The sequence below is a fragment of the Molothrus ater genome, chromosome 8, assembly GCF_012460135.2.
Source record: "Molothrus ater isolate BHLD 08-10-18 breed brown headed cowbird chromosome 8, BPBGC_Mater_1.1, whole genome shotgun sequence".
Classification (NCBI taxonomy): domain Eukaryota; kingdom Metazoa; phylum Chordata; class Aves; order Passeriformes; family Icteridae; genus Molothrus; species Molothrus ater.
In genome coordinates this window covers 17,648,780-17,667,769 of record NC_050485.2, presented here as the reverse complement: position 1 = coordinate 17,667,769, position 18,990 = coordinate 17,648,780, and the positions used below count along the sequence as shown (strand labels likewise).

The 18,990-nt window shown below is 43.6% G+C and overlaps 1 protein-coding gene across 1 annotated transcript in view; it reads left to right on the top strand.

Annotated features, from left to right (window-relative positions):
- The window catches only part of ANTXRL (ANTXR like), a 56,254-nt gene that overhangs the window by 21,502 nt on the left and 15,762 nt on the right, over positions 1-18,990 (top strand). The window contains exons 10-17 of the mRNA XM_036386024.2: positions 1,085-1,183; positions 3,449-3,518; positions 4,657-4,735; positions 7,697-7,792; positions 8,427-8,465; positions 11,572-11,670; positions 12,692-12,859; positions 13,972-14,052. Coding sequence (XP_036241917.1) covers positions 1,085-1,183; positions 3,449-3,518; positions 4,657-4,735; positions 7,697-7,792; positions 8,427-8,465; positions 11,572-11,670; positions 12,692-12,859; positions 13,972-14,052 — 731 coding nt within the window. The remainder of the gene's footprint in view (positions 1-1,084; positions 1,184-3,448; positions 3,519-4,656; positions 4,736-7,696; positions 7,793-8,426; positions 8,466-11,571; positions 11,671-12,691; positions 12,860-13,971; positions 14,053-18,990) is intronic.

Genomic DNA, 18,990 nt, shown 5'->3' with positions numbered 1-18,990 from the left:
TCCCCTCAATCCTGCCAACATTGTTTTGTTCTCCTTTTTAGTATGTTCATCAAAATATAAATGATGATGCATGTAGACCTGTTCATGGTTTTACTCACTACATGGCGTACAATGTAATTTATTCATGTTTTTCAATGTGAAGCTTGAGGACTAATTATTCCTGTGTTGTGCTGTTATACCCCTTACATTGGGCTGATCTCAAATGCCGCTCAGAGGCTGGTGTGAGAGCCCTGTGGAGGATTTGGTTAAAGTAGGAAATTCATGCATGAAAGTGCAACTTGAGTGCTTCGTGCCCTTGCTTTGTGCCAGGAATCTCAGCTGTCAGCTGGCTGCTGCTCTGCAGTGTCAAAGGGAGTTTCAAAAGCGTGCTGTGGACAGAACAAATTTGTAACGTGTCTCTCCACCTGCCTGCATTAAAGGTCTTATCTCTGTGGTCAGTGTAGCAGCCACAATGGCTTTTTTGTGTCCTAGAGGGAAGTTTCCCTTGCCATGTCCCTTCCTGGTGCATCTTGTGCCTAGTTTGGCAATTCAGGCTCACCCTGGCAGAAAGGGGACTGTGGCTGTGTGTTTGGCTTCACCTGTGCACGGTAAAGGGAGGGAAGAATAGCAAACTGTTGTGTTGTTAGAGCTTTGAGTCACAGGAGGTTTGGGACTGGAGTTCTCTCTGTCAGCATCTTCCTGAGCAGAGCTCTGCTGAAAGTCTGGAGTCATCTGCCATGAAGATTAGGAGGAAGGACTGGTACAGGTGGTTAGCAAAGGTCCCAAAAGCCATGGAGGAACCATGAGATGACATCAGTCAAGTCAGACTTAGTTTTGCTGTGGCACTTTTAAAGTATTACAGTTGTGTGTTACACTTGTGGGAGCTGACTTGAGACAAAGAGAAGACTCTGAAGCACTAATGCCACTGCAGCACTCTTGGACATTGCTGCTGAATAGAGGCAGTGTCTGTGGGGATGTTTTATTTCAGGCACAGGGCAGAGAACAGCAACTGTCATGTTTTAATTTGGGTCACTCTGAACAGAAAAGCTGTATTTGAGTTATTTCTCATAAATAAATCATAAATCTTTTATATTTTTGCTTATAGAATCCTTTCAAGTTGTGGTGAGAGGCAACGGCTTTTATCATGCGAGAAATATCGACCAGGTGCTCTGCAGCTTCAAGCTCAATGACAGCCTTACTATCAGTAAGTGTGCAGGCTGGAGGACTGCAGTGACCCCTGTGGCTGTGTCACCTCGCAGGCCATGGGCCAGTTCTCGTCCATGTTAAGGGGAGTCCTTGCAGCAGATGTGAGAGGGAGCTGGGGTAGAGGTGTGCACTTAAAAGGAGCTTGAAATTCATCCTTGTTCAATGCACTGACCTGTGGGCATTGGGTAGTGAGCACTTAACATGGGACATGGGGCTGTACAGTGACCTTAGCACTGTTGCAGTGATCCATGTGGGTGCTGCACGCAGCAAGAGAGGACTGGGGATCAGGTTTTAAGATGGAAGCTCCTATTTCCTTGTCCATCTGCAGTAAAAAGAAATATTGCTATCTTGATCCCCTGGTGGGGCTTTCAGAGTTTTTAGTCACCAGTTCAGGAGACAATTGCCATAAAGCCAGGCCTCCCAGGCACACTCTGCTCCTCTCTGACACCAGTTGCTGGTCCCATCCCAGTAACTGTAACATGGAAACCCCCTGTCACTGTTGTGCTGAACAGGGTCTTTTGTTTGCTGTCTCAGCAACCAGGCAAAGGACTGAATGGCCAAAAAAAGGTGGAGTGCCCAGTTTCTCAGTAGTCCTCTCTCATTCCTGAGAAGCTGTGTGTGTTGGGCAGAGTGAAATATGGTGTGGAGGGAGGACCTCTGCTCCTGTTTCGTATATGCTGCCCTTGTGGCCTGAGCACAGTAGAGGCTTTCATATGCTGTCGTGGCCAGACTGGTGCCTTCCCAAGCAGTGAATTAAGTTACAAGAGGGAACACATGAATTGCTCCTTCATTTCCCATCCCAGTTGTCTATGTTGATGCTGCAGTCAAACAGCTCTGGTGGTCTTGCATTTATTCCACTTGCAGATATGCTTTAACCAGGATTTGTTTTTTGTGGTTTATCAGTTAGACAGACTCTTTGCTTTTTCTTCCCTGACCCCAATCATTAGCAGCTTGACTGGGCTTCACACAGTGAGTGCTCACCTGGGCCTGGAAATACTCAGGAGGAAAGTTACTCTGATTCCATTCCAAATCCATGCTGTTTTCTTTGGGTTAAATCTGCAACAGATGTTGTGATGAGATACTGATCTGTGATGCCTTTTTTTTCCCTCCCTAAAACATATCACTGATTTCCATTCCCTTATCTCTGCATGGAAGGGAAATGAGTTCTGTCTTCAGGTGTGCTTGAAGTGGGTGAAGCATGAAGGAACAATTCTTACATCTGTTGTTGCTTGAGTTAATTTTTTTCCTACATAAAGAGTAAACAAGCCTCAAGAGTATAAATACGATGGCAGCCTTTATCAGCCCTTTATTCCCTTGGGTAGACCACTCTTTCTCCAGGCTGGCAGCACAGCTGTTTGCTGGCCATTCAGAACTAAGCTGCAGTCACTGGAGTGGTGTGTCTGCCCTTGTGCCTCAGCTTACACACTTTTGGTGGAGTGGCAGTGCAGGATTACTGCTGGGCCTCCTGTCTGTATTCATAGGACTTGGCTTTCTGGATGTGACTTTTGCAAGTGTCAGGATTACCACTGCTGGATCTTGGAGCAGTGGAATGCTTCCTCCTTAGGTGGGAAGATGTGTGCCCTTGTGTTTCACCCTGCCTGCACCAAACCCTTATAACCATACATGGGCTGTTTACAGATGATGCTGCCACAGAGGGGATGGGTCCAGAAGAAGCAGCTCGTGCAGAGCACATCCTCATTATAACATCAGTCATGGACCCTCTCTGCCTGTTTCCTGTAAATGACCAACCATCTCTTGGGTTTGGTTCCCCCCCCACACCAGTATTTTTCCATTTCAGCTCCACCCCATCCCTCTCCTTCCTTTTCCTTAGGCTCAGACAGTGGGATTCTTTTCTTGTGTGTATTTGAACATAGGTAGACAAAAATTGAACACTAAAATTTTGAGCCCTTGGGTAACTTGAGGACTATTCAGTGTGAGTAGAGGTTGCACATAATTTTCAGATAGACATGATAAAAAGTGCTCAAAGCTGAATTCCAAATGGCTGATCACTGCTGTCAGGAAGAGAGATAAATGTCCAATTCTTAGCTGTGGTATCTCTAGCCTGATAGCATCATGTTGGCATAAACATGAATGGTTATTCTAGTACTTGGATTTGTAATCAGCACCATTGGGGAGTATTGGTACTTGCCGATATATTGAGTTCATCTGTGGCTGTTGTTGGTGTCAGCACTTCCCAAGGGGGTGGTCTGCTTGAAACAGTTTAATTTTTTCATCCCTGAGAGTTATCTCCATTTCCTTTCAGATGAAAAGCCAACTTATGTTCATGATACATACTTGCTTTGCCCTGCCCCAGTGATAGAAGATGCTGGACAGTGAGTATTGCATTCCAGCATGTGTTGAGAAGGTGGACTTCTGGGTGAAGATGTCATAAATTTGTGTGTGTGTGTGTCATATTGCAGCCATCTCCTTTGCACCAAATCCTTTCCTAATATGAGCCAACATAACTCTATTCAATGTTGGGTCTTCAGCACAGTTCAACCAAAAGTCTTCTTGGACCATGGCCTCACATCATAGAATCACAGAATGGTGATTCCTCCTCTCTTCCTATATCCTGTTGTTTCAGACCAAAGACTGTTTCAAGACAGTTCATTACATTCAAGACAATTACATTTAATTTTGATGGAAAGGAGATGCTTGCTTTGAATATCTTTGTTGTTATTGCATATGTTGCTTCCTGTATTTTGCTCTGCTGTGTCTAGTGTTGATATTTTTCAGCCTTTTTAATCCTGTAGACTTCTGGGAGACATGGCACAATGTCCTACCTACCTTTTCCCTAAGTGATCTTGTGGGTGCTTAAATGCTCTACTGGGGCTATGGGTGAATGCTTCCCTTGCCTTTTGTATTTGTAGGTGAAGGAAATTAATTTGGTGGGGTTTTGTAAGATTTTTTTATTATTACTTTAATTTTTTTCTCCCCTGTAATTTTTTTTTTATTATTACTTTATTTTTTTTTCTGATATTGGAGAATGGCTAGGGAAGATTCTTCTTGAATTTCACTGGCATTTCAGTGTTTTTACGCTTCTTGATCTCAGTGCAGGTGTTCTGGATTTGCTTGGAAACAAAAGAACACACTCTGATTCATTGGCAGAAGGGTTTCTTTAAATAAATAAAAAAGTCTTAAAGTTTCTTGAGCTATGTTCAGTAGTATTGCTATTGTCTGAGGCATTCTGTTATGACTCAGTGTCCTGGTGCTCTTTGCCCCAGGTGGGATGGGAGTTTTTTAATAAAAAGCATATGTCCCAGCTCAACTAAGGTAACATAAAAAGGTTGGCTCCTGGGTGAGCAGGGAGGCAAATGCAGGTGAGTGCCTGAGGCCATGAAAATGCCCAGACTCAACAGGACCCAAAATCTATGCAGGCTCATAAACCAGTGGTTAAAACAGAAACAGAATAAAGGTAACAATGGGTGTAAAGATGACACTAAAAATAAATGTATCTGTTTTGTGCTCTAGGGTGGTTTTCCTACAAGTCAGCATGAACAACGGGCTAACGTTCATCTCCAGCTCTGTCAGCATCACCAGCACACATTGTGTGAGTAACTCCAATGGGGCTTGACAGAGGAACCATGAGACCCTGGAAAGAAATGGTTGGTCTCCAGGCAAAGCCTCCTTGAGTGAGCCTGACCTGCTACTGACTGATCCCAGCAGCTCTTGGGAAAATAACCAGGGCTACTTAAGGTCAAATTGTTATGGATGGTGGAGAGATCATAATAGATTTTCTGAGTAAAAAATTAGAGTAAGAGGCACCCTGCCCATTCCTACCTCGGGAGAGAGATCCTCAAAACTAGGATCTTAAAGAAGGAGACCTGAGAAAATGATCACAGGAGCATCAGGGAGCAACACTGTTGAGCCTTGGGGTCCCTGAGGGGATTTAGGGTAAAAGGCACAACTATTTGGACTACTATCTGGAAAGGCCACAGAGAGAAAGGACAGCGATGCCTGTCCTGCATCATGTGGTCAAAAAGACCAGGTAGAGTGTCAGGGACAAACAGCTAGAAGTGATCCTTTATCAAAATCTGATTTTTAGAATAAAATAAACAAAACTAGGAAACTGACTAATAGATACAGAGTTGTCTTTCTTGCCTTGGGGTAAAAATAGGCAGTGCTGATAGCTGGTGTGAGCAAGTACAGTAATTAAATATGTGACCTTGTGCTTGTGGTCTAAATCAAGTTGGCTGAAGTACCTGATAGCAGTTTGTATCATTGTTATTAGTGTCAAAAGGACTTTTATAGCCTATGCCAAATGCTGTCATATTGGTTTGTAATCATTGTTAGCCATTTTGACAGCTGGAGAACAGGAGGGCAGGAATGCAGATAGAGGCGACTGGAACTTGTAAATCTAATTTTCTGATGTTTGCAGCAATGAGGGTGGGAAATATCACACCAGAATGCTGAACAGCCTGGGTTGTAGGGACACAATACAGCAGAGATGTGTTTGTTTCTTTATGGGATTATTTCTATTTTGCTAAAACTTTCTTCCAAATTTTCCATACTGAGGACTGATATTTTCACATTTCATTCCACTCTTTTACCTCAGGTACCATAAAACCTTTCAAGTCTGCAGTGAAACACAAGTGTTAACTGATGCATTTAGTTACCCATATGTAATTTATTTCTGATGAAGACTGAAGTGTCAACCCTAACCAGGGTTCCTAAAGGCCAGAGCATGGATGGAAGAAGCTTTTCCTTTTGGTAGCCTTAGGATAAAAAGAGGAATCCAATCTTCAGTCATGTCAATCTGACAGTTTTTGACCAGCCTCTTGCAGATTGAATGTGAAGGAGGCAGGAAGCCTGATTTGCAGCTGATAGAAAAATACTGTCTCACTCCTGTTCTGTCCTATAAGCAGCTAGGTTGGCAGTTCAGTTTCCAACTTTGTCTTAATTTCATGCATTTCACTCTTCTTGTTTTAGAGACTCCCTCCATTTCCTTTCCCCTCCTGTTTCCTTTTCTGTGGGTGGCAGTCAGCTGGCCTGCTCAGCTCTCCTCCCCAGCTGGTCCTTCTGTCTTTTCTGTACAGTAAGTATCTTCACTATAATCCAAAAGCCTCTGTGTGATCCCCGTGCTTATTTCTGTTCAGCTGCATGAAGTCTGCTATTTTCTTTTCAAAGTCCAGCTTCACTACGGAGCTTTGTATCATTAAGATCATTAAAAGAAGACTCTTTAGCTTCTTGCTGCCAGCAGCTCCTGAGCTACTGCTGGCAAATGTCTCAGCAATTTATATGTGCAGTTAGCACAGGAAAAGCAATGTCTGGAAACAAAGGCTACAAAACAAGGAGGTAATGTGTGTTTGGAGTAATAGTAGCAGTGGTACTGCATTGCTACTGTGCTTGGATTTGTTTTTAAGGAGTGCAGCAATATTTCTTAAAGTTATGCTTGATTTTTACTCACCCTTTTCTCAGCAAACTGGCTTGACTGAGAATTCATTTCTCTTTGAGTATCTGCTTTCCAGATGCATTAGTTGTACATGGGGCCATGGGAGGGACAGAGAGGGGGGCTTAGCACTGAACTGCAGCTGGGTACTGTGTCCTCAAACAGGACTTGTTTGAGCAGGGAGCTTGGCACATTTTTGGGCTATCCAGCTGCTCCCTGGCCAAATGAAGGGGAGGCAAACAGCATATCCTAACACAGGTGGGTTTGTTGCATTGTTAATGAAAAGCCACAGAGCAGAGTAGGAATGGCAATGCTGTGACTCAGATGTGGGATACTGGGTGACCTGTTTAAAAGCATGGAGTAGGAGCTGTGTTTGTGTTAGTCCCATATTGAATGTGTCAGTCCTGGCAGCTCTAGGAATTGGCCTGAGAGAGAACTAGGTACCACCTAGGTCAGGCATTCAGGATCTCACCCAGACTTGGCAAAGCTCTTACCAGCTGGTGCTTTCCACCCTCAGCCTTTTCATTGTCTGAGGAGAAAACAAATGCACTTAGAATAGTGAAGGAAATCCCTGTTGTAAGAAGGGGCTAAGCATCAGCTTCTGGTGTCATGGAAATTCAGCAAGTTTCAGTATAATAAGGTGAATCTCATGGACTTTATCACATAGAAATCACTTTTGGAATTTGGCTTTTTTCCCATTATCCTTCCACCTATCCTTTGAAAATCTCTTACAGCTTCCTCTCTAGCCAATTCCTCCTTCCTCAGCCTGATTGACAGGCCTTTCTTCAAGCTCCTTCCACATCTTCCTAGCCCCAGGCTTTCCTCTAGTTTCCTGCTAAGTTTTTCCTGTTCCCTGAGATCTCTGTTGCTGGTGAATTGAACCTCTTCTCACATTTTGGAAGTCTACCATTGAAGAGGTTTCATTTCCCAATGTATATTAAAAAAAAAAATGGCTTAAACATCAGAGCTCAAGTTAATATCATTTCAGAACCCAGTACAGCCCAAGGAAAGGGCATCTGAGACCTTGTAGTGTGGAAAGCTGACTCTAAGTGTGTAACTTCAGGACTCCTGCCTTCTTTGAGACATATAAAGGTAACTCAGAAATAATCATCTCGTTTGCAGCTGACTGGGACCATCCTTTTCATTGCTCTTCTGATTCTCTTTCTGCTGCTGGCTCTGGCTCTTCTGTGGTGGTTTTGGCCCCTTTGCTGCACAGTGGTAAGTACATTCTTTTTATTCTATTGACTTGATTTCATCTATTCTCTGCCAAAGCACAGTTAAAGTGTTGGGGTGGGTGGTTAACCTTGCTTTAAAAAACTGCCACATTTGTAAAGCCCTGATTCAACAATTTGCTTAAAGTGCATGTTGAAGTTACTCTTGTCTGGGTTTTTGATTGTTTCAAGGCCTATGTGACTTTTAATTGAATGAGAATTTTAAATAAGCTCATGGATGTGACTTAAGTTTCTGTAGGGATCAAGACCTCCTTCAGACCAACTTTGAAACCTGCTGCATAAAAGTGTAATGGAATTGATTTACTAATGTGTGCACAAGCTGTTAGGGTCCTCTAAAGACAAGAGTTAGGGTTTTTTTGCATTTTGTTGGTTGAGGTTTCTTAATTTATTCAGAGGAGCTGCAGATTCTAAAACAATATCTTTGCACTAACTTGGTAATTATATGGTATTTTTCATCTCATCTGGGCTCATTTTCCATGGGGCTAATGAGACGATTGAATGGGGAGGGATGAAGCAGAGTGACTCATTTGTGACACGGGCAAGAAAGCAGGGAGGACATAGTATTGAGAAGGATGAACCCTACTGTTGTCTCAGATTTCTCCATTGTTTGTTTACTGCAGGTGATCAAGGAGCCACCTCCACCACCACCTCCAGAGCCTGTAAGTGTGCTATTTCTGAGCTGTGGCACTGCTGCAGCCACTGTAGTGTGCCATGCTGCCCAGGAATGTCAGCCCTGTAGGTGTCCTAATGACACCCTAAAGGCTGTGAGAGGAAGTGCTCTGGGTCAGGACAGTTATTTCTGCCTCCTGGCCTCTTTATAGACATACAGCAAAACTGCTTCCATCCAGGGTGAAAACAGTTGCATAGCTCAAAAATCCACAGGTCGGCAGTTCCTACGGTATTTTGTTCTTTCTGCTGTGCATCAAACAGGTGTGTAAGCAAATCTCTGCTTCTCAAGCTGTGCTGACAGCTGTCCCTCCCCCAGTAAAGCTGCCATTGTTCTTAGCAGGAGTTTAGCCCAGACTGGTAGTAAGGAACAGTCTGGCAGCTGGAAAAAAGGACAGCAAAGGCCACATTCTTGTGGCTTTGCTGCAGGAGGGGAGACAAAGCCTGCCCTGGCTGTGGCTCTTCTGCAGAGTGACCTTTGGAAGGACATTTAGCCTTTCTCCATTTAGGTTTTGAGTTGTGTGAGGCAGGATTGTGTTTAGCTCTTTTGGGGACAGTCACTCACTGACCCTGACCTCAGTTTAGTTTCACCATACTAATTCCATGAAAATAATAGTAGCAAATAAAAGCACCTCCAGAGAAAACCTATGCCTGCCTTTATTTTTTCCTAGGCAGAGACAATGAAATAATGGAAAAATACTTGCCTAACCCACAAGAGAAGCTTATAGTTTACTGTTAACTTACTGTAACTTGGCATGAGTGTAGGGAGGCAACCACAGCTGCTGTTTTGAGGCTGCTAGAGGCCACCACTAGCGTGTATGTGATCCTGCTACTTGTCCTGAGCAGCAGCACTGTGACAATTTAACTTCAGAATGCACACCAGAATTCATGCTGGGGTTAGTGTGATCAGTGCTATCACAAAGCCTGCAGTTGCAGCCATGCTGCATTTGAAGGAGGTTTCAGAGACCACCACAGCCCTGCAGAAATTCCAGATGCTTTGCAATTTAAAATGCAGTCAAATAGAATGAACTGATGTAAGCCTCTAGGAACAACACAGAATACAGATGTTTTCCATCCCTTTTCTTGGCCTTGTCTTTATCCAGCATGAGTTACAATAATCATGCATTGTAATAATTGTAACTGAGTGATGAATTTCATTTCATTTAGTATTTATTAGGCTCTCTAGGTATGGTGACCTGCCTGCCCTGCAGCTGACACAGTGCAGTATTGCTACTGTTAAACTGAATATAGGTGTGTAAAACTAGTTCTAAAGCACAAGCATTAGATTTCCATGTGATAGCTGTTAACGTTGCTTTGCTGTGTGTTCAGTGTAGGGGATTTGGTATAAATCCCTTATCAATTGGAAAAGTATCAGCTGTTACTGTTGGCTCTGTCCTGCTAGAGTCAGGCTTGCCAGCAGTAAGAGCTGTTAGACATGAACACTTCAAATCTGTGTTACATTGCATGGAAGAGGCAGAGTATCATAAATAGATGTCATGTTCACAGTGATATCAAATATTAAAACACTGATGCAGTTGACTGGGTACTGGTTTAGATTGGCATGAAATGGGATAAAATTTGTGTATTTGTTGTACTCTCAAAAAAAAAAGCTTACTGAAACAACACCAAACCCAACACAAACCACAATACCTTCATTGTATATTTATTTTCTTAATTTAGGATAAAACAAAATAACAGGAACAAAAAAAAAAAAGGTAAAACAAACACCAAAAAGCCAAACCACAACAATAAAAACCCCAAACTCAAACTCCCCTTACTTGTTAATGCAAATGTCAGCTCTGGTCTTGCCTGGCCATTCTAAAGAATTTGTTGGAGGAACTGACCTATTGAACTGTAGCTGAGAGGCCACTGAAAAACCTTTACCCAAGGCATAATCTAAGAGGTAAATACAAACAAACAAAAATTAAAGCATGGTTTCTAAATGATGTTATTGTCTTTTGGGCTCTTAATTCCTTTTCCATTCCAATAGAAACATGTAGGGCAATTTTGTGAAAATGCCATCTAATGATATAAAAGTAATTTACATCTCTCTATAGTATTTGGCTTTTTAGTTAATTTTTTGGGTTTTTTTAAATAAAAAATAAGTTCAGGTAGCGTTTCTAGAAGCATACTTGTTCTGAGGAACAGTAGAAGAGAGCACTGTGCATGGCCAGTCCAAGAATAGCATGCATGTCTGCATATAAGCATGAGGTACAGTTATTTGAGGAATGAAGGAAATATTGTAGGATGTTTGTTGTGCCCTCTCCTCAGCTATGTGTGTACTTGGAGAGTGTTAGGCTGGGACCTTCAGGTACCTTGACTTGGTGTAATGATATGGAGTCTGAGAGATCCCAGTCACATCTCTTGGCTCAAGATGATAGAGCTAGAGATGTGTTCCCAGGCTTGTTGAACCAGGACCATTTGCCAGCTTTTAGTTAGGCAAGAACAGAAAAATGAACCTGAAGTTAATTCCTGATTCAGACTCTCGCATGTTCCAGAAAAAGAATCTTTGTCTCTATGATTGCCTCTGGTTCTGATCTCCCTAACAACTGTGAGATGCTCCTGTATGAATCCTTTTTCAAATTGTACAACTTGAGCCAGACTCCACAAAGCATCAAATAGTGTAGAATTACTGGTTACAGCTGCCATGAGGAAACAGTCAGATGCACATGTTAGAAAACTCAACAGTGGTCACTTTTTTTTCCTCTGTTAGGTGACATTAAGTTCTAAAAGTGCAATTAAGAAATTATTTCTCTGGGCTAGCTCATCACTGCATTTTCTGCATAGCACACTGGCAAGCCAGTATATGTACAATTCATCTATACTTTGCCTTTCTGTACAAATCAGTGGAGATTTTGGAGCTCAATGCATATTTGAGTAAATAAAAGCAGCCTGGGCAGAGGAATAGGCAATCCTGTCTGGCTTCCTAGTTAAAATTGCAGCTGCAGAGACAAGAGACTTTCTTGGGTTTTGTCAGCAAATAAGCACAATATACAAAGTCAGATATCCAAGGATTGGACCATAGGATGTTCAGCTGTTTTCCACAGTTTATGCTTTTTATGTGAGAGCAGCATTAATATCTCCCTGTGTTTCCCACAGGACTCAGATGATGAAGATGGATTGCCAAAGAAGAAGTGGCCAACCGTGGATGCATCTTATTATGGAGGCCGAGGTGTTGGTGGGATTAAGAGGATGGAGGTATTTGGCTTATTCTTTAGTGTTATAAACCCCAGCACATTCAATTGAAAACTGTTCCACTGTATTTTCATGTGATTCTTGAAGAGGACCGGAGTCCAGGATTTAATCAGGGCTTGTGTACCTAATTCACACCTGCTGTCCAAGTAACAGGCAGCAAGCTGCTATCATTTGCATGATAATTAAATTTATCTAGCATTAAGAGACAGAGAAAATTTGCAGGTTTAGAAATGAGATAAGCACCAAAAGGAGTTTTAATCTCATGAGTCAGTGCAGTTTGGTGCAATTGCAACCAATTCTCTTGTCAGAGGAAATTCAGGGAAAGCTACTCTGGTTTTATATTTGAGGGTGCTGTCTGTGCACTGCCTGGTTTCTGTGGAAGGGAAGGCTTCTCAGCAACTTCCTGCAGGACTGCAGATGAAGTATTGCATCTTAATATCCTTAACCATTTTCCTTGGAAGAATCTTATCCTTGATGCTGAGAATGTATGCTGACTGACACCACGGATCATACATTGTTCTTGAATGTAGAGTCACCTTTCTGTTTGAGCTAAGTCAGACAACAAAACCACATACTAAGATATTAGGAAAAATTTCTTCACTGAAAAGGTGATTAGGAGTTGGAGCAGGCTGTCTGGGGAAGTGATGTAATCACCATCCCTGGAAGTGTTGAAAAGATGTGTGGATATGGCACTTGAGATATGGTTTAGTGGTGCTGGGTTAACTCAATCATCTTAGAGCTCCTACCAACCTTGATGATTCTCATCTGCCCCAGATGCTGTGAATTCCCACAACGCCTTAGATTGCTACATGAAAAGGCTGGTAGTTCCAGCAGTTTTTGAATGAGACTGTTTTATTCTTAAATGTGTATTTCTGATTACGGTAGGAGTTTGGTGCTTTCATAAATTTGACTTGATTCTGGTAGCACTTGGTGATCTGATGGGAACTATATTGATACCTGTGGGAACCACCTTCTGGTGGGGACTGCTGAAGTGTCTCCTTACAGTGTGCTCTCCTGACATCAGGTACGATGGGGAGACAAGGGGTCAACGGAGGAAGGAGCAAAATTGGAGAAACCCAAAAATGCTATTATTAAGTTGCCAGAACAGGAGTATGAACCGTGGGAACCCAAGCCAAAGAAGCCCCATGTGAGAAAACCACCTTCCCAGCGAAAATGGTACACTCCAATCAAGGTAATGTGTCTGAGCCTCCATTTTAGCAGTCTCTTGTGTCACGTAAGATCCTGTATCCCACTTTCTTAGCACAGCCTTTCTTTCAGCAGAGCTGAGAGAACCTATTTAGAAAAGTGGCCATTAATTCTCACCTTTGCCTGGTTTTGGAATGTGTATTTCACTTGGCACTGTGTTGCCATAATTTTTTGAGAAGAGTAGAGGGCCCAAGCAGAGATCTTCCTTTCCTCAGCTCACACTGTCTTTTCAGGTTCTCTTGCCTGGGCTTCCACAGCAGATCTCTTGAACCTTAGGGAGGGCAGATGCTGTTTTCTGCCATCTCAAGGCAGCATAGAAGAGGATCAGATAAAGGGCACTGTCCTTGCTTTGACTGCATTGTGGCTAAGGGCTTGGGTTGGGATGCAGATCTGTTTCCCCTTAGTTCAACCACAAGACAGTGTTTGGTTTTTGGGCAAGTCACTCAGTCTCCCCATATTTTCATCCTCAATTCTCCCATGTCATTATAATATCTGGTGTTTCAATGTCTTTTAATGTATGTATCCTCACACAACCCTAAAGGCAGGGAAGAGCTGTAACCTCTGCTTGCAGAGAAGGAAGCTGGAGGGCTAGCACAGTCAAGGCTGCAGCATACCCTGCTCATCCCAGGAATCTATGGCCATGTCCCAAAACAGTGCTTTGTGGGATGAGTTCCCCCTTCCCCTGCTTACTCACAGATCAATTAAACAGTGCTTGAATGTTTCTGGAAAGCATCTGTGAGTTTTAAAGCCTGCCTGGGCAGGTATTCTTCTGGCTGTTTATCCATGCTTCAGTTCTCTTCCCATCTGTACTGTACTTTTGTTCTGCCTTTTGTAACACTTAGATGAGTGCTTTAAAGTAACACCTGTCTAATTGTGCCTCTTTAAGGGAGTTGTTCACATTAATCTACTCTCATCCTCACTGCATATTTGGTATTGCCCCACTGGGGTTCTTCTGGTTGTCCAGATAAAGTGTACAGGACCAGTGTGTGTGCAGACAGATTAATGCAGAAAAGCTGTACCAACCCATCTGTTGTTGAATCTCATGCTATTTTTACCACATTTCTTGGTCATATCTTGTCTCCTTTTTTTTAATTGCAGGGTAAACTTGATGCACTGTGGGCTTTGGTTCGACGAGGCTATGACCAAGTCTCTCTTATGAGACCACAGCCAGGGGATAAGGTAAGGCATCTCAAGTGCACTGGCATCACTCCTCTGGAAGTAGCAGCAATGCTCTTCTCTCACAATCAGCCCATCTCTTTTATTTTCGTAAGCTTGTCTATTTTCACAATGCCCTAAAGCTAAAAACTAAACATTTTTAATGTTTCCTGGATTTAATAATGGAGTTCAATGATTATTGCAAAATCATAAACTGTACAGATGATGAAAAAACAAATCATAGCAAGGTAAATGGAGAACAAGTTGGTTGAATTGTGTGCAGACACATTTCTCAGTCATTTCCTACACATAGGCAAGGAGTATGTCCTGCCTTGGTGAAGCCTATTGCCCAAAAGTAGGTCAGGAGTAGACTCCTGGGAGGCAGCAGGGAGTTTGTGCTTTTCAGAGCCACAAAGATGTCTGTGTACTGTCCCTGGGTCACTGGCAATAGCTTAGTTCAGAGCTCTCACAGTTTGTGTGAGCCTGGCACTGTTATGGTTGTCTCTATTTTGTTATTCTGAGGGGACAACTCCCTAAGAATTGAATGCTGCTGCTTTAAGCTGTTTTACCATCAAGGTTTTGCTTTCTGCAATGGTTCTTTGTAACATGAGAGCTAAGCAGACACAACAGCATCTCTCTCTCCCCCGTGGGCAGAGTCCATACATTTCATCACCCTGGCTCTCAGGTGAGGGGTTTATAGAGTTACAGCAATAGGGTTCATAAAGTGCTTTTTTGGGGATAAGACTGGTGCAGATGCCCAGGCTTGTTTGCCTGGGTAGTTGTCACACCTAATGACAGACTTTAAAAGTAGCTCTAACTTGCATCAGCTAGGGCAGTAAGTTGCATGTCTCATGCTTTTGACAAAATATTATGCCATTTGTCTAGTCATTAACCAAACATGCTGCATCAGTATTTAAAGTTTAATCTCATCCATTTTAATTTTGGCACATAAAGAAACCAAGAGAACAAACCCAGCTTCTCATACTACTTTTTAAAATGGTCTTAAATGTTTCACTAAGCTGCATTTTCAAGGCAGCTGCGCTTGAGACACCTTATTTACTTTTTAAGCACGATCTAGAGCTTCTGAATAGGCTCTTTAGGTCCAGCTGTATTTTGATAGCACTAACATTGTATAATATGAATCTGTCCTCTGCCTTTCACTCCCTTGGCTGGGACATTTCTATCAGTGCAGAGCACAACAGAGCCTCTGTTAGCCAGCATGGTCAAGAAACGTGCAGGGGGCTGGCTCAGAACAGGGATCCTCAGTTCCTGGCCTTCCAGCTCTGCTGTGGGGAGAACAAGGGGCTGAAAAGAGGCAATGTAAAACATCAAGCTGAAGGATTATTGTATCAGGGATAACATAAGAAAAATCAAATGTACATCTGGGAAATAGGGTGGAAAGAATCCTATTGAGCCAGATCCAGTGGAATCATAGAATCATCTCTGTTCTCTGGCCTGTGAAATTAACTAAGGCTGAAGAATATTGAAAGTGAAACAAGAATACAACTAGACAGCCTTCTGCTGTTAAAGAAAAAAACATCACAGGCCTGTATCTCATGGAGAGAACCTAGCACAGAAAGGAACAGGTTTATTATTTATTCTTTGAGTAACATCTCTAGTAGCAGCCTCTCAGTGGATAACTGACTCCTTGTAAGCTGGGTTTTTGCTGGGGGGTGTGTATAAATCCACCTGTACGTGCAGGTCAGTAAATGTGAGCACACACACAGGTGCACACTCATCATGGTGGGTGAAGAGCTGGGAGGGAGCAGCAGCATGGGCAGCACAGAGCTCTGGCAGCCCCAGGAGCAAGGGCACAGCTCTGCCCCAGCCCAGGCAGGACGAGGTCACTCCTTGGCCAGCTGTGCTGGCAGCAGGCAGGGCATTTATTGTGGAGCTGGGGAGATGGTGTTCTTCCAGGGTCTGCCATCCACAGGCCAAGGGGTCTAGGGTGATCTTGGAGTGAGAGGTTGCTTTGGCTTGTGTGGTTTTGAGGGATTGGGGTGAGGGAACAGGGGAAAGAGTTCTTGGTGGGGTCTAAGTGCACCCTTTTTTAATTTTAAGGTCATTTCATAGCTGTCCATCCATCTAGTTTTCTTCCTTCATCATGGTCCTGTTGCCATTCCCCATCCTGCTCTTTTCCTTACCTGTGCCCTGCTTGGTCTCCTGCCCTAGACATTGCCTTCCATTTCCTTCTGTGGTTTCTTCCTCGTTTTCTCTCTCAGTTCATGTCTGCATGCCCTTTCCCTTGATGAGAGACTGATTCCCTGCACTCCTGTCTTTGGGAGCAGTGGTTGGTCCCCAGGTTAGCCTGGTCCTCTCACACTGCAGGACCTGAGCTGCTGGTAGCATCGTGCTCTGGGCTGTGGCCTTGCTGCAGAGCTGGCTGAAGCTCTGAGAGTTCCCTTGCCCTGGCTCATGTCTTCCATGAACTTATCAAGAAATGGATCTCAGGATGGATGATTCATCAGTATTAGGCAGGATTGTACTAATAGAACTGTATTAATCCTAGTGAAAATCACAGTAGCTTTTTGGAACTGCCTATTTAGAGAAAACCATGCGGGCACAAGCTCTGGTGCTCCTTCTCCTGTGTGCCCACAGTGTTTTGCTTGGCTCTTACAGACAGCTCCTCCTCTTGGTCTCTATTCAAGAGTGTATCATTCATATCATAGCACCAGCACTGAAATGTTTTACTTTGGCAAGTTCCTCAGTAAAGGGTCACAGGATCCCTCTCACTTGACTTCCTCAGGTCACCTCTAGAAGGAATTTCTGTTGCACCAGGATGGGACAACAAGGGATAAACACACTTAGCTCTACCCCATCATTAGCAGCTAGGCTGTTATTTGTGGCATGGACTTTTGCTGAGCTCTCAGGCAGCATCAGCAGAGGAGAGAAGTGATAAAAAAGGACTTGTGGCTCTGTGGTGGGTTGCTGGGCCTTCTGCCTTGCTGGGATGTACAAAGGTGAAGCCTTTATAGGCATTTGTGCTGCTGCCACAGTGGTGGATCCCTTAGAGCTAGGCTTTCTTCCCACCCTTGCTCAGAAATCTGTGTCTTACAGGACCAGCAGTCACTCTTCTGGCCCAAGAAAGGGACTGACAGCTCTGAGGTGGGGACTGCTCATCCGGCCACAGGAGTATCTCAGTGTCCACATGGCCAGATTGGGCTCTGTTTTGTTCAAGGTGTTCAGATTTTCTTGAAGACTTTCCCATCACTGTGTTGGTGATGTGTGTCCTCCTGAGCTTGGTCCTGAGCTTGCAGCAGCTGCTGTGAAGGTTGGAGTTTGGGAAATATTAATCTGGCTATCTTGAAATATTTCATACAAACAAATCCCAGTAGCTGGCAGGGCAGGTTGTCAATACCCTGTGTAGAGGGTGAGTTTCAAGCTTTGCCTTGGCCTCATGGTTCAAAGGGGGGTATTACCAATGGCAGCAGGTAAACACTGAAAGCCCCAGTGTAGGCAGAGAGGAAGGGGAGGTGCTTTCCAGTGGTCTGTTAGTTGCTGCTTTCAGCAATTCCTTTCCAGTTTGCCTCTCAGCATGTACTGATTGATGCAGGAAATTCTTAGAGGCTCGGTTTACCAAAGTCCTTGACTAAAAACCCAACATTTTTCCCCTCAGGCAGAATTGATCATTTACTTTAAAGACTTAAAATGTGATCTGATTATTTTCACTGAAAATTTTGTCGCTGCAACAGGGAGTGTAGACTGGATTTTGCAGTCACCATCCCCTTGTATACCCCTGGGACTTTACTTAGTAAAAAGCAATGCCTTAGTAGTACTACCCTGTGGTTGGTATGTGTAAAGCCCTTTCCTGGGGAACAGGACTAGAAGCAGGCTGCTGTGCAGCCAAGTATGTCACAAACTATGAGCTGCTTGTCATTTTAGAAACCAGAACTTCTGGATCCTTTCAAGTTCTCACCCTTGAGTTACGGTGTGACTTGGAACATGGCAGAGAAGCTGGAACTTTAAACAGCAGCCTTTGAAATTAGGAATATGTGGGTTCCTTATTCTGTGCATCCCTTTTAGAGCGATCACTCTTAGTCTGATAGGTTTGTTAAAGCTCAGAAGGTCTGATTACACTCAAATTTTGTGTGATTACTTGTAACGCTGACCATGACATCTATGTGCCTTAGTTTTCCTAACAACAAAAATAATCATGAGAACACAGATTTACCTTCCTTACAGCTGTGAGGTTTAGTGTTCTGCCAGGCATTTGGGACACCAAGCTTATGGATTATTCATGACTAATAATTACTCTCTGGCTGCTACTTACAGGTGGTCAGCAGCCCACGGAGATGGCAGCACCCACCTGTCATGCCACGCTGGCTGCCCACGTGCTGCTGCTATTTGCAGCTTGTTCCAATTACTTCTCTTCCAGACCCAGTAATGGCTTTTAATAGGCTTCCCTGCCTCTTGCTTGGAGATGTGTTGTAATCACCCGTGCAACAACTGGCAGAGCCGCAGGGGGGGCTGGAAAGGCAGCACCGAGCTCCTGCAGACTGTAGTTATCAGTGGCTGCTGCCTGGTCCTGGGGCTTTTCTCCCTTTGCTTTTCACCTTTATAAGCTGCTGAAAAATTAAAGAGATGAGGACATTGCCTGCCACAGTAGGTGATCTCACTTTGTCACTTTTAATGAAAATGTGACACATTTAGCTCCCATTTTGCTACTTTTTCTTTTTTTAAAGGACATAGGCATCTCTGATATTTATTCCCGCTTTAGCAGACATGGCATGGGGGAAAGAAGCTCCCTTTCTGTGGTGTGGGACCAATGTCCTAATGCACAGTTCCCAGGACATGTTGAGAGCTGCAGCTGGAAACATGTAATCAGTGACTAATGAATTTCCTGTCCTACAAGAAGCTCATATACTGCATTACCCCTCACTTGTGCCAGGACTGTGTTATTTCTGTTGTGGAAGAGGAATTCACAGACTTTGGGGATGGATGCTGCCTGTCTGCACCCAGGTC